Source organism: Patiria miniata, unplaced genomic scaffold (genome assembly GCF_015706575.1).
Source record: "Patiria miniata isolate m_02_andy unplaced genomic scaffold, ASM1570657v1 HiC_scaffold_2, whole genome shotgun sequence".
Classification (NCBI taxonomy): domain Eukaryota; kingdom Metazoa; phylum Echinodermata; class Asteroidea; order Valvatida; family Asterinidae; genus Patiria; species Patiria miniata.
Genome location: NW_024037058.1, coordinates 9,936,586 through 9,952,443, shown reverse-complemented (window position 1 = coordinate 9,952,443; position 15,858 = coordinate 9,936,586). Strand labels below are relative to the sequence as shown.

At 39.3% G+C, this 15,858-nt stretch overlaps 1 protein-coding gene across 1 annotated transcript; it reads right to left on the bottom strand.

Moving 5' to 3' along the window:
* Positions 1 to 6,757: 6,757 nt before the first annotated feature.
* Positions 6,758 to 12,079, bottom strand: LOC119726462 (dual specificity tyrosine-phosphorylation-regulated kinase 2-like). Its single transcript, XM_038198165.1, has one exon. It carries the CDS (start codon positions 11,879 to 11,881, stop codon positions 10,133 to 10,135), a length of 1,749 nt encoding a protein of 582 aa, XP_038054093.1. The 5' UTR covers positions 11,882 to 12,079; the 3' UTR covers positions 6,758 to 10,132.
* Between the last annotated feature and the right edge of the window lie 3,779 nt (positions 12,080 to 15,858).

Below are 15,858 nucleotides of genomic sequence, written 5' to 3'. Positions count from 1 at the left end.
TAACAGCTGATGGCGGCCATTTGGGGCAATGGGCACATCTGAGATGGCCATTTAAGCCAAAAATCCTAAGCAGGGTTCAAAATTAGCGGTAGCCTAGCCCGCTAGCCAAATGCGTGTCAAAACAGCGGCGGGCTAGTCAAACTATTCCTTAAGTAGCCCGGCTGGCGAGTCAAAAATTATTGGGCTACGGCAAAGATGAAAGGACAGGAAGAAATAAATCATTAAATTCAGAAAGCAAACCTCATCAATTTGTGTCTAATTTTATCAACTGTTTTAAAGGGTTAAATTAGATGTTTGTTTATTTTAGAACACCGACAAAATTGCCTCAGAATTGAGCCTGAAAATACGGCATTTTGTATTTGAGCAAAAAAAAAAAAGCAATGCAAGCTAGTAAAAATGCCCCCGGGCTATAGTTAAGAGTCTGTTTCAGTAGCCCGGCTGGCTAGTGAACAAAAGAGATAAGGTCGAACCCTGCTAAGGCATGTAAAACAACATGCCAAATTTCATGCGTCTATCACAATTCTGAAATATTGTATAAAGCACTATTGACATCTCTGGCATATATTCAATTAATGATAAACTCTGCAGAGTAAGAAATTACAAGCAGTGTGTTTGGTGTGTCTTTAATTGCCATGCATCACAAATATTTCAAGAGCTATAGGCATTGACGCAATTTTGATTCGAATTCTTGTAGGTTTGAAACTCGGAGAAATAAGACTTTCTTGCTGCTTGTGGAATCAGTATTCCAGAAATATCCCGTCATTCCGACTTTACATTACCATGATAAAATCTGCTCTTACGTAATGAATAAAATTGGCCATAATTTGACTCAGCTATAAACAATTCCAGAATTGTATATAACTTGCCGTCGGTTATGATTATAGTTATTGGAAATGCCGGTTTATTAAAGTACAAATGTACATGTTTGCAGTTGACAACTTAAAAATATATATATATATATTATATAAAATATTTCACATAGGCCTACTACCGGTACATTGTTAAATTATCATTTTTCGTGGTATACACTACATGGGGATTATCCCGAAATAGGCTTTTCACAAAACAATTATTTTTAAGGCTTGGGTTTGGTGAAATGGCACACAAATTGGCGATAGTTGGGGGTTTTTTTTCCGAGCCACATGCGTATCCCGTATTCGCACCATTTCTAATGGTTCCTACATCATAATACAGTGTAGAAGCACATGCGAAACAAATAGGCCTGGGCGTCGCCCACTTACTCATGCATAGCAATCGCGTCAGTATTGACCGCGCCGGGGTCGCTAAACCCTTTTACAGTGAGGGGGTGGTTATATGGCAATATCTAAAACAAAACAAAAATAATTAGATTAAAAAAAGGATGTGCACTTATAAAGGCTATTTGGAGGCAATTTTTAAATGTAAGATTGAGAGTTGTATTGGCGATCATGGCATTGTGTTAAAATCATAAGACAAATTATTCTGTTCCTTGCTCTATGGTAAATCAGTAATAAAAATCATGTGGTTTTTACCGTATATAAAGTTTTCAATTTATACTTTCCAAGGGATCAATTGATGATGTAACAATTAATTATGAAGACATAATTATGAATAATGAGTGCGGATTCAAGATTCTTTGCCCCCTCTACGATTTTGTTCGTAATGATCTTTGTTTGGACTTGCCAACCACTACTCCCCCCCCCCCCCCCCCGCTGTTTGTCTGCACTTCGGTCATTAGCCCTGTCACTAATCAGCTGTAGCAATTACGGACCCACCCACCCATTAGCAAAATAGTAAAAGACAAAAAAACGCAGACTTTATTATATTACTGTCATAAGTTATTCGCGTAATTGGAAATATTCTCATGTCTTTTTTTTTTTCGCGCACAATTAAATCAATATGCACGCAAGCTTCTTTCTACAAATGACAACCGCGCCCAAAATACTGTGTACATGTAATAATTTACTACGTGTGGATGTTTTGTGAGTGCGTACATTATTTGCATTTTCTTGCTTGCTACGCTTCTAAGTTGGGTGTGTCGAGATGACAGCAAGCCATTCCATTGTTAATTAGTCATCCGACTTCCCTGGATTCAACTGTAGCCTTTGCTGGGAATACTGCAGATGTACGATAACATCAACTGCACGATGACATCAATTGCATGCCATCAATTTACAAATAAATCACATTTGGTGATGGTGCTTTTTAGATTTTCTGAGAAGGTGAATTGGCTTTGTGTACTGCCCTTGCTCTATATTTTCGAGGTCTACCTCAAAAACGGACGGGTCTTTTTCAATTGCTATTTTTTTATAGTATAAAAGTTATTAATTTTGAAAAAGACATTGAACAAAAAAAGATTGGCCGACATTTAGTTATTGAATTATTTCTTCACTTCATTCGAATTGGCTCATTTGGTTGCCAGACAATGATTTTGCTTTCGCAGTGGGGGGGGGGGGGGGGGGGGGTAGGGTATTTTTGCACAAAATAGAAGTCCCTTTTCAGACGGTTGCAGACGCTCCAAATCGTAATTAAGTCGTTTTTCGTTAAACTACGTGTCTGTTCAAATTGAAAAGTTCTTAGGAGAAAAAAAGGTCAGTTTTTTTTAAACCATGCGGTATTATCTTTAAGGACGCCATGGGCAGATCCGGGGGGGGGGGGGGCAAATGGGGCCGTGGAACCCCCCCCCAAGAAAACAAACCCAATATTTTTTTATGTGACGTCGCAATAATGGTTGGCAATTAGTACACCACCATCTTTTCCTCAAAAAACATTGGTTAAAGTGGTCAGAAATTGCCTCAGATCGCACCACAGAGCAACTAGAATCTAAAAAATGAGCCCCCCCCAAAAAAAAAAATGTGTTCTGGATCCTTTGAAGGACGTAGGCCTATACTGTCCGTGCTATTTTCGAGATCCACCCGCGGGCCCGACCCGACCCCCCCCCCCCCCCCCCCCCCCCCCCATTATAAACGAATGAATCATCGAATGAAAAACAAATATAGGCCCGGGTTTAGTTATGGAATGATTTCTTCACACATTTCGAATATTATTGTTTGCCGATCGACAAGTGTGGTTCGAAGGGTAGAGTAGTTCCCGCACCATACCAGAGTCGACAATAATGGGACCGGAACCAGTCTACTGCGCAAAAAAGCAACCCAAATATAAGGTACTTTTTTTCAGAGGGTTCGGACGCCAACAACAGAAAAAGTAGTTTTAATTCAAAACAAAACATGTATAAACGTGTACATGTACTTCTTTAAAAAAAAAAAAAAAAACAATGAAAGGAGTGGAAAAACTCGGACCAGACGGCAATTTGGAGTGAAAATAACTCTAATTTTAGATTGAAATACATGTACATGACATGTTCTCTGAAAAGGATCGATCCTGTGAAAACTCAGCCTCGGCCCCAGGGTGTCGAACAGTACGCGCCCATCACTACCTGCTCTATTGGAAACACGGTTGGAAATAAAGTAAGCACGGGGGACGAGGTTGGTGAAACTGACTGGATTCGATGGAGTGAAATTCACTCTAATACTAGTTTACGTCTGCAGGCTCAAATAGGTCAGTTACTTAAATAAGATGAATTTCCACCTATTTTTGGAAATGAGAGAATACGGTACATATTTGTTTAACAATTCACTCGTCATAAATTATACATTGTAGGCCTATGTGGTCTGTTTTTGTCCCTCCCCACTTCCAAAGACACGAAAATGTCTGTATATGCCTATTAGATAAATTGTATAAAAAAAAATGTACATGTACATGTATATGTGCATTCTGAAAATACATGTACACCGGCAACTTTGGGACACGGGTAGGAAAAAAATAAAAATAGCCACGGTAAAAGTGTTAACCATGACAATTAACGGAAGTACAAATGGTATATCCAATATCTTGTCCCAAAGTATACGTGCAAAATTACAGTTTACATTAGCAATGTGCATTGTTAAACGCTGTATTTAATGCCCGTAAATGTTTTTATAGTCTGAGCCAGCGAGAGGAAGTGGTTGCATTGAGATATTTCTATGGAATAATGACAGCTCATTAACATTTTCACGACTGTGAAAAAGTGTTTTTCTAAATTCATTGACATTGAGAGCGCGTGCTATTAATGTCTTTCTGCATGCATTAAGCGAAATGGATATCTCACTGCACAGGACTGCGATACAGTAACAATGGCGCATCAATGAGCGGTGGTGGGGCGCTGGGGGTTTTGAAATTTTACGTTTTAGGGGAAGATTTCGGAAATTTGTGTATGTATACATTTGTACATGTATATAAATGGGGTTTTTTTTGGGGGGGGGTTGCTTATTAAAAATGGTAAGTGCTCCTGACTATTAATAGGGGGGTCGTAAGACCTTTCTTCGGAGGTGTTGCTTTTTTTCTCACTGCAAGTTCCAGTCTAACGGAGATTTGGTTGGCAGGCATCAATTTCAGGGAGGGATAAACTTATCATATCCATGGTGGGATGAAACAATATTATATTACTGGAGACTTTGGAACTACGAAAGCACGCATCTTGGTGAAGTATGGCATAAGTGAAACTCTGTAGAAGAGGAACCATCAGGACTATTTCAAAGTGGGTGCTAAAGTTGTTTTGTCCAAAGCGGATCCTGAACGGTTTTTATTTTGAACCAACTACAATCTTGTATGATGATGTTTTAGAAAAGGAGACTCTGGATTTTTCTCCATATTAACAATCATGAACGTCGGCGCGGTCGGACGGAATGTGCTGGAATGCAGTAACTTACGAGAACCGCTCTGTGTATCTATTAATTACATGTATATCGACATTGAGAAAGTGGGACCTTATTAAGTTTTAAACACTCCCCCCCCCCCCCCCCCCCTTAAAAAACAACCCTTCTTTGTGGTCGTAAAATTGTCAACATTCTCTCTGGAACCTGCCGGCGCGCCACCAATAATGGCGTGGCCTTTCAAGAACAAAAAATGTGTTAATAACTTGTGAAATATCAGGAAAACTCTAAAAAAATATATATATATAAAAAAATCCGATAAAGGGCTTCCACCGAGCGCCTTTAGTGTGTGCGGGTTTAGTTATTCATTCAATGGCAATTAAATAACAAGGTGTCCATTCATGCGTATCATAAAAGTACAAAGACCTATTCACCGGCGAAGCTCTCTATTACTGCGAAACGGTGTGCAGTATACGAGTTAGCCAATGGCATGATCCGGGGAAGGCTGTATTATTTATGTATGGAGAAAATCCGAGCAATAAACCAAAACATCCTTGACCTGTCGAGCTGTCATATTGATTGAAAAATGCATGGATAAGAAAGCTGCCTATTGCTATAGTTACATCTATTAAAAAAAAAAATACCTTAATACATGTACATGTATATCCTTCCCACTACAATGTACATGTATACGTATCGGAACATTCTTTGAGAGACCCTGCACTTTGAACGACCCATCCGCTGCTTCATTTCATCCTTCACTCTGTTAATTGTTAGCTTGTTTTTTTTTAGATATACATTGTAATGGACAAAAAAGGAGGGCGCTATAGTTTGGTTTGGATTCTTTTGTATTAACCCTTAAACTACCAATCCAAAAAGCCCCTCCTCTTGTGTCCCGCATATCTGAATAGAGCTAATGGGCATATTCATTGGTCTCCCTCTTTTCCAGTGTAGTAAAGCGGATTTGAAGGCAAAATTGTTACACCCCCCCCCCATTTTAAGAAATGGCTGCCACGCCCATGAAGGGAAGTTTGCAATGACTCCAAATCTGAAACTTTTTTTTTTCTCGTGAATATAATCGTACTGTAAAGTTTAACGCTTTTAAGAAAAAGATCACAATTCATTGGTACGGTGTTTATAGCACATTATCCGCTGGACTATTGTTTCGTCTCTCCATTGTGCGAGCCTGTTCCTAGACTTGGTTTAGGCAAGACGGGATTGACTGGCTTGCACTTAAAGGAATGATAATCTAGAATCCTGTCTTGAACTAAGACTAGCCTGATCCCTGTTTTGGTTACACAGCCCATACCTTCCTTGTCTATAGAATATCCCCTTGCTCTATGACATGCGAGCAGATTTGACAATTAATTATGCAAAACAAGACTGCGTCTTGATCTCCAGATTCTGACCATTCCGCAGGTGCCTTCTATCAGGTCTTCCGTAACAGGTTTGTTGTATTACAAAACATGGTAGCCAAATTGACCAATCAACAGCTTAGTCCATAGTTCTGATCGAAGTGACGTCACAATTTCTAAAGTTGTCTCCGATAAGCCATTTGGGAATTAAATTGGAGTAACATCTGGTACCCAGACTTGCTCGAATCAGTCGAATGCTTGGCACATTTTAACTCTGAATTCTCCAGACCAAAGAGACTGATACTATATCACGTGATTCGGGGCAAGCCTTACCCTAGCAACCCCCAGCTCCGGCATGGTCTGGTGTCTTTGTGCCATTCTCACCCATTGTGAACAATGTAGTGGTGCTGAGCGTCTCTTACGTAACTATGCAAGAGCTTGCCCCGAATCATGTGATACAGCAACAGTGTCTTTGATCTGGAGAATTCTGTGCCAAGCATTATGAGCAAGTCAGTGTACCAGACGTTATTCAAATTTAAACTTGCAAAGGGTAAAGGTTATTCGCAAATAGCTAATGTGCTGGCGCGCTGGGTCACATAACATTTGCATGCTAGGATATCGGATGTTCGACCAAGATCTTGCATGTTTCAAACATGAATACCTACACATGAACGGAAACTTCGAAGCAGAATTCTGACAAATAAAAACAACACAATGTACGTGTCCATCATATCTTTTTGCAGTCGTGTACACTTTTTATTAAATTCCATTTACAGTTCAGATTCAGATTCATGTGTGTGTACAGGCAACCAACTGCATGAAAATAAACTAGGCTAGTCATAGTATGAGGTTCAGTACTCTTTGTACCACAACGTAGGGAATCGAAAGATTCCACAATTTTGCACCTATACAAAAAAAGAATCAATCTCGTGCAAAATTTTGTACACAACCGGCACACATGTTATCATTTACAGACCCAAAATATCTTGCATTAATTTGGACGGACAGCTGAAAAAAAGCACAGGTGTGCTCAAACTGTTTACAATTTCAAATTTATCCGCACACCACATTGTTAAACAAACCACACACATTTACCCACTAATACTTTGCAAAAAGCAAGAGAGAAAATACCAAATATACTTCAAATAAGCTCCTGTGTGGGTATACATTTTTACAGTCACAGTTTTGTTGTACCCAATAATGGAGACCCACACAACAACGAAAACCGGCATTGTTGAAATGCATGTACACATGTACTTGACCTTTGCTAAGATTTGGCACGCTTATCTGCCCATAGTTGCTACATGTAGGTACGGTTCAAATTGCTTCACAGGGCTTCAAAATTTGGGAGCAAAGTTGAAAAAAATTGTAAAGCCAGGATGTATTTTTATATACTGTATGCAAACAATGGTTAGAGTGTCATTACCATAGTTAGCATACCTCCCGACATTTCTTCGAATGAACTACAAAGTTGGCGTTTTTCGAATTTATTTCGGTAGTGAATGTCGCAACGAACATGTACACAGTACCGCCATATTTTCTTTGGTTTTAAGGCAGAAGTATGTCTACGAACAGAGCACAAATAATTTACTATAGATAGTTGCATGAAACTTGAACCAAGTGCATCACATGTACAACATGTAGAAGGACACTAAACAATATGAATAACCACTGCTAAATGTTTGCACATTCCTTTATGATGAAACAAAATTTCATTTTGATATTTTCCAATAAAAGTGTATTTAATAAATTCTTACATATTTGTTTCACTTTTTGGTGCAAAGGTACATGAATTGTGTGTGGGTTTTCATTCAAGCAGAGTTTAAGGAAGTTAATGAATACTGGAAATGAAAGGAAATAACAGCATGAAAGGGCTGTTGACATTTACATCTGAGGTCTTACTCTTCCCGACTGCCTAACCATGGGGGGAAAAAGGTGTAAACCAAACTGTCATGATGTGATTTATACAACATTTTGCCATGATAACTCACGATTGCAGCCAAATTCATGAAATACAGTACTTAATTTTATTAGTATTCTTAGGTATCTGCCGTTTTTATAGTAATCACCACATAGAATTTCATTTTACAATCAACGTGCAATGAACATGACCTTGAATTTTCTGTATGCGCCACCATGTTTGCTCTCGCAATCTGAAACAAAAAGTCCCAGGGGGAGTATTGTCACGGTAACGAGTGCCCGTTGCTAGGGTAACCGTGTGCATATCAAGTTAGCAGTGATGGAATTTTGATTTCACAGGAATAAGCTGATCTCCTGAAAGGCTACGCAGAGAACATGAATTAGCTTATCTGTTCCTTTTTCTGAGACTGAATTTGTGTGCGTTATTTCCATAAAAAAGTTAAAAAATAATCTTGAGAAAGAGTGAAAATTCAGTACAATGTCAACTGTTTGGGTGCAGGTTTAATGTTTGACACACAACACGGCATTTAAAATATTTCTAAACCTGCATCATATTTTCTTGCTTTTTTTCCCCCTTCAAAATGGTCCTTATTACATGAATTTCAACCTGGTGCAAATGATATTCGGAAATGGAACACATTCACAAATTCTCACAAAACAAGACAAATTCAAAACCAAAAAGCCCTGAACATAATAGACCTGTACTCATACTAAGCCCTTTTTCCATCCAATATCCATAATCATGGATTAAATAGCTTTAGAGCGTTCATTTACTTGTCCATTTAGTACATATTCAAAACAGTTAATCACAAAATCCCTCAGGATAAGTCATTGCATTTTGGTGATGTCTTTAAGTAGAAAAAAAGCCCTTGAACTATGTGACCCCAGTAATATTCAATACTGAATCCTTCACCCGACTTGACATTGAGGGGGGAAAAAAGGCTTATCCATAAAAAGTGGACAGAGTACATTTCAAATACAACAAAGATTTTGCAGAGCCATGTGCAACCTTGATTTCACCAAATTCATTGATAGTGGTTGTAGGTGTCATACAAAAAACATCAGACACAATATGCATATATAAGCCTAGCCCTTGAGCCAGTTACTTATGGTTAGCTGCGAGTATTGTTCACTCTGAATGGACTGGACAATAGTAAAGCCTCCAATGGTATACAATGGATTGTTGTTAGTGGGGTACACAATGCTTCGGAACTGTGAATAACAACTGCTGTGCGCAGTTACATGCATGTATACCCATGCGGTCAAAATCACTTGTGTCTAAACTCTCTATATTCTTTTACTGTAAAAGACTCTTAGTGTCCCTGAAGTACTGTGCAAATTTGAAAACAAAAACAATGACACATCAAATTGGAATTTTCTGTTCTTTAACTAGACAGGGCTATCACGATGAATATGTTCACAGGTTCAAGAACGATCTAAATCAAATGCTTGCTAATGTGAATCCATTTCAGAAAAATTCATTGATAACAAAAAATCATTTTGGTGTCTTCAAGCATGTTTCAATAAAACATTTGGTCTTAAAAATAGCTTAGGGCTTAAAACACTTTTGGGAATGTATCATCACCACTTAAAAGTATGAAAATCTTATTGGCCAAACAAAGAATGCCTAACATTTCTCTTTCAAACAAGGAATCAGGTAAAAAGTGCACATAAAAATATATTCATATCTACAAAGTTTATACAGTTTGTACACGATTTTATACAACTGCAGAGTACGTTCTATGTACGGCATTCTCTGTTTGATTTCAAGTCACGTCTTTTGAATGGCATAATCTTTCATTTTGGCTTCAATTAAAAACTGAAGTTCTTAAAAATCAGTTAAAACCTTCATAGCATCGGTGACGAAGGATTAAAAAAATAACAATAATAAAAGCGGTAGTTAAAAATCACTCAATATTTTCCATCCAGAAAAAAAAAAATCAACACCATATGAATCTAGTTCCTAAAACAGAACAAAAGAAATCTGCTGAACATTCGGCACATCAAATTATTCTCGATCTGACGAAAGTTCCCCAAAAGATTCCCCGAAAACACACACTTTTTAAATAGACAGTTGGTCTTTGGTTAATGACAAACGTCTTGCCACAAAAAGATCACACTTTGCTTGCTTAGTGCAGTGTGCTGAATTCATCGGTGTCTGTGATCATCCTAGACTTAGTCCTATTTCTATGTGACAATTTTCGGTAGGACTGTACGCGTCGACTGGTCTGCAGCTTGGCGGTTCTTCGCACTCATGTTCTGTCCAGTGGGTGGAAGCTTCGCAACAGTGGACGAGCCGTGCCTCTTGTGCTTCGCAGAAGTTGCATCGGTTGTAGGTGGTTTGGGTAGCCGTCTGCGCAGCCAAGCGTGACGCAGCGCCTGACTAGGTGTCATACGACTTTGGGGATCCCAATCCAGACATCTCTTCAGGAAATCAATGAAGAGGGGATCATCACAGCCCTTGAGAGCCTTGACTAGATCTTTACTGCCAGGTGGACCCCGAACCTTGCCTCTCCTCGATCGCCCACCATTGAGGACTGTCGTACCATCTGGGAGGGTGGTGACGGTACAATAGCGCGGATGACCCTTGGAGTTGATGAAGTTCTTGGCGCGTTTGGACTGCTCAATCAGCCTTTGTGGAGGCATTCCCATGAGCTCAATCACAGTGGCTAGCTGATCTCCCTCATCTTCTCCGGGTAGTAGAGGGTAGCCAGTGAGCAACTCCGCCAGGATACATCCGAGACTCCACATGTCGATGGGCATGCCGTACCGGGCACCAAGAATGACTTCGGGAGCTCGATAGAAGCGGCTCTGGATGTAGGTGTAGATGCGCTGATGTTCATAGCAACTCGATCCGAAGTCGATTACTTTGATGCCGCTACGCCCCTGCTGCTTCAGTAGGATGTTTTCCGGCTTCATGTCACAGTGGATGATGCGATTTCGATGAAGGGCATCTAGACACTGCAGCAACGAGTGGGCAAATTTGCGCACCAACTGCAGGCTGAATCCCTGGAATTTGTTCTTCTTGATCAATTCATAGAGATTCATGCTGAGCAACTCGAAATTGATGCATATATGGTTGCGGAAGGTGAAGCTGTCAATTATGTGAATGATGTTCATGTTATTGTCCTTGTCTTGTTTCTTGAGGTGTTCCAAAATGCGGATCTCTTCCTGTGCTTGTCGATGGAATCGTTTCTCGTTGCGTACCATCTTGATGGCAATGTGCTGGTTGGTTTTATGGTCATAGACCTTGACCACTTGACCGAAGCTTCCTTTGCCTAGAATCTTGAGAACCTCATATCTGTATGCAACATGATCGTGCTGGACATGGATATACGACCCTTGGTCATCATCATATCCACAGTTATTCGCTCCTCCGATGACTCCTTGCCGCTTCTTTGCATTTGGTCCAACAAAATAAATCTGTGGTGTGTTGAAGATCTCGTGGTGCTCGTAGGAAGTGAGTTTGTGCATGTACAATTTCATAGCCTCTTCGGGTGTCATTGGCAATGAGCGATGCTTCGCAGAGTTGCTTTTGGAGTCAGAGCTATTGTCACTTGACGGTCGACGGGCATGATTTGCCACGACACCGTTGGCAACTTGTTTCGAAGCTTGGACCTGTCTTTTGTAGTTATGGTTGTCGTCCGGTTCAAATAACTGTTGAACCTGGATGCCATTTGGAATGTTCTCACTGGGTTTCTGCACCTTCGAGCCACCGATCGTGTGGCTTTTGATCGGTGGTAGTTCCACATGTTGGGCATGGTTTACGTTACCAACAACAGTCCGGGCCGTGTTGTCCGTGATGTGCGCCGGGTACAGCGGTTCGCCAGTCGCCAGCGACCGAGTCCGTGATGCCCCCTGTAAATTCACATTCGGCTTTCTCGAAATCGAGTAGGTATCCACCATCGTTGCATCGATCATGTTCTGCTTGGACATCAAGTTCAACTTAATCAGTCCACAATGCTACCGATCTCCACCATTTCAACACACATTAGCCTGAGTTTTCGATGATCATTTCCACGTCTGCTTTACAAATTATGAATCCAAAATGGCAGCTGTGTACGACGATTATGCGGCTTGGTGTGTGTGGCGCTAATGCATGCGCTGTGTACACACTATGGAATTTGCCTGGGGTTTCTATGGATACACGCTGGCTGTTCTCTTGTTTACAACGTCATTCAACTGACGTCGCCAGCCAACAGATGTCACGTGCTTACAATAGGCCAATTAACGATAAGCAATCTATTGATATGCAAATTAAGACGGGCAGTAAACTTTTATTGTTCGATGAGACATTGCTTTACTGTGTACTGCACACTCGGCATTCATGCAGCATTACTAGGCAGAACACTCATCATTGTGTAATCCACATGAATCATATCTATATCTGCGGTCCCACCCCATTTCAATAATTTGTAAACTGCTTAAAAATTTAAATTATGCGCATAATATTAAATCGTAGAAGACGGTATTATACATGTATATCAATATGTATGGCTATTTTTAATCTTGATATTCATTTTTGGGGGGGAATAGGATTAAACCCAAAATACACGAGGTATAAAAATAGGCTAAAAATTGAAATCAAATCAAAAAAGGAAAGAATGTTGCAACCTGATGCTACTTCAGTGGTTGTGTACAAAGTCTATGGAGAGTCAAGAACATTTCCTAACAAAATTGGAAATGTTTCTCAGTCCCAGATTCATGTCTTTATATCAACATTTTTGCAAAAAAAGCAGCGTCGGGTTGCAACATTCTTTCCTTAAAAAAAAAAATATTCAGTGGCCCAAATGACCCTTACATTAAAGATGTAGGCCTACTTTCGTGCCGTCGAGTGTGACCCCAAAATGTATTTGTTTTTAAAGTACTATATTTCTAACAAAACAAAAGAAATCAACTTTTCAACTGAAACAACGGGGGGGGGGGGAACGATTTTGTTTTTCATACCGCCCGCGACAGTACATTCAGGGCGATCTTTTTGCACGTTAGAAGCGCAAAACCAAGCCCGGAATTAAAAGCCTTTTGTGGTGGTTTCATACGCCTAAAGTATAAAGAAATAGTGTTTATTTGTAGTAAAACAAAAGTTATTCACTTTTACACAAGACATCGAACGAAAATTTAAAATCCGCCGACGTTGTAATGATGGACTGAAATCACTTTACGATTTTCGATTACAAAAAATCTTATTTTGGCCAAACAATAACTCAGTTCTTTCTTCGCTAGTATAGGAACCGGGAAGTAGCAAATTCGCTGGGTCTATTGCGCAAACCAACCCAATCTTTACCTTTTTCTGAGGTTTTAATTGAAACGCCAAAAAAGACTTCTATTTGTTGGGTTTTTTTTTTCGTTTAAATAAAAGATACAAATATTTTCGGAATTTGTTGAAGAGGACCAACGGAACATCTTAATGCGTACCGTATATCATGCATGGAACCGCGGGAGGTAACGGGTTTTGAAGCCTTTTGGCAATTTTAATGATTTTGAAATATTTCGTCGGTCCATCAAAATCGGCGCCGGGTTACTATCTCGCGCAAAAGCGACTTCTGACCAGAATGCATGATCGGATTTTATAGGGGTCACATACGTCCGTCCATGCAAAGATCTTAGGCACATATTTTGTACAACTTTCAACTTAGATGTATGACAACTATTTTAACATCCTTTTTTAGTTAATTTTATTGAAAAGTGCACATCTTTAAGACATTAAAAAAATTCCATGCTTTTTCCGGACAACTTAGGGCGCTGATGATTTGATGTCATTCAAATTGTGAGTCCAATAATTTGCTCATTCAAAAACATTTGTGAGAAAAGTTTGCTCACTGGCTTACTGCCATGTACTGACGCAACAACGAATCACTAAAGGACAGAAAATCTACCGTTGTAGTATCCAAAATTCTGGCAAGTTTTGGTGCTGAAATTGCAGTAACATTGAGGGTTCTGCCTGAAATGACATCACACTTATGGCAATTGGCTTTTGCATAAAAACAAAAAGGCACAACAATACCCTTGAAAATGGCAAAATGAAAATTTAAAATAGTGTTCGGGGACAAAAATTTGCATTTTCAAGGATTGCATTAAAAAAATTACATCCCCTCCCCCCCCCCCCCCCCCCGTTAAACTTGATAATTATTTCAAATAATGAACCATACCGATTCATTTTAAAAATATATTTTTTCCCAGCAATTCACTGGGATTTTACTATACTCTTTAATTTGAAAATTTAAAGGCACTCTAGTGTAAAATTTAACCTAATTTTCAATTTTCGTTTTGTCGGCTGTGCCATTTTGTTTTTATGCTAGAAACCTCGTAGGCCTACAGCTATTTCAGCACAAAAAGTTGCAAGAAGTTTGGATATTTGACTATCATAATTTTTCTTTTCTTTGGTGATTCATTGTTGTGCCAGTACATGGCAGTAAGCAAATTGAGCAGCTAGAAAATGATGTTTTCACTTATATGAGTAAATTTTGGGTTCACAATTTGGACAGAAAACCCATAAACTGCACATTGTCTTCCTGACATCATAGCAACAGCGCCCTCGGTTATCCAAAAAAGTAAGGAAAATTGGAAATGTTTATTAAAGAAGTGCACTTTTCCATAAAATTAGCCAAAACGTGATAACAAATAGTTTTCGTTTAAGAGGAGTAGAAAGTTGCAAAAAAATTCAGAAAAATTCATCGATGGACCATTTATATTATAAGTATTATTGTTATTTATTATCAAACACTGGCGACCAGAAGGCCGAATTGCGGTTTAATGTACAATAAAATGATTTGAAAAAAGTTAAAATAACAGTTTAAATCACAGAAGTCTTTAAAAACGAGCATTAAAATATATACTACATTTGAACATAGATATCAAAATACACTAATGATAAAGACTCACCCCTGTACTATTCTATAGCAAAGCCCTACCAGATAAAATTATAAGAGAGTGAGCTTAGAAAAAGGTTTTATCACGTAAAAATTCCATATACACAATGGGACACATTGGGGGAAAAAACAGACACTGTCAAAATTAAAGTAAAGAATCAAGTTTGTGTGTTAAGTAATTTAGTAAGAGAATTATATCGGCATAGAACTTTTGCCGTACCTTTCACTCGTACTTTAGGTTCAATAAAATGCCGTTTTTGCCGAATTCCATTGCATGAGTATGATTATTTTTTTGAGAAAACCAGCTCTTAAAACGCTCAGAAACAACACAAGAATTGGCAAATTGTAAACAAAGGTCTTCCCTCCTGTGAGCCAAGGTCTTAACATTAAATTTAGACAGTGAATTATCGTAGGATGAATAACCATGGTCCAAAATTATTCTGAAGGCCCTTTTTTGTATGGCTTCGATACTCGACGTTTGGTTTGAAGTTAGACCACAGTGCCACACAGTTGCAGCATATTGATCTTCTCTGGGAACACCAAACTTTTTTAAGCGACTAGAATGTGGAATCATTTCTTGAACCTGGGTGTTCCATTTTAGGTTTTTTTGCATGTAACTATTGAAAAACTAAATTATAGACAATGTCCACCCATGGAGGAATAATGTGTTTTATTCCTCAATGGTCCACCGTCCATCAGCCGTTCGCTCGTACCCAAACAGAGCGGCCGGGTGGGTACGAGCGAACATTGGCTGTGCCTGCGGCCCTCACCCCAGAGGGCGCGCTTTGGAAATGAAGCCACCGATTGTTGCCCCGTTACGCGCACCGTTGGCAGGCTATCCGAAGTCGAGTTTTGCCCTGTAAATGATGGTGGTCTGCTTCAACATTCAAGACGAATTTAAATCTAGGGGCCCATACGTAATCATATCTGGAAGGAAATAGTGGTGTTCCCTACTGCTATTTAACCTCTGTGAACAATTTCGGTTTCTTGAAATATAATCCGGATTATATTAATTCAACAACGGTGGCGTCCGGAAATTGGGCA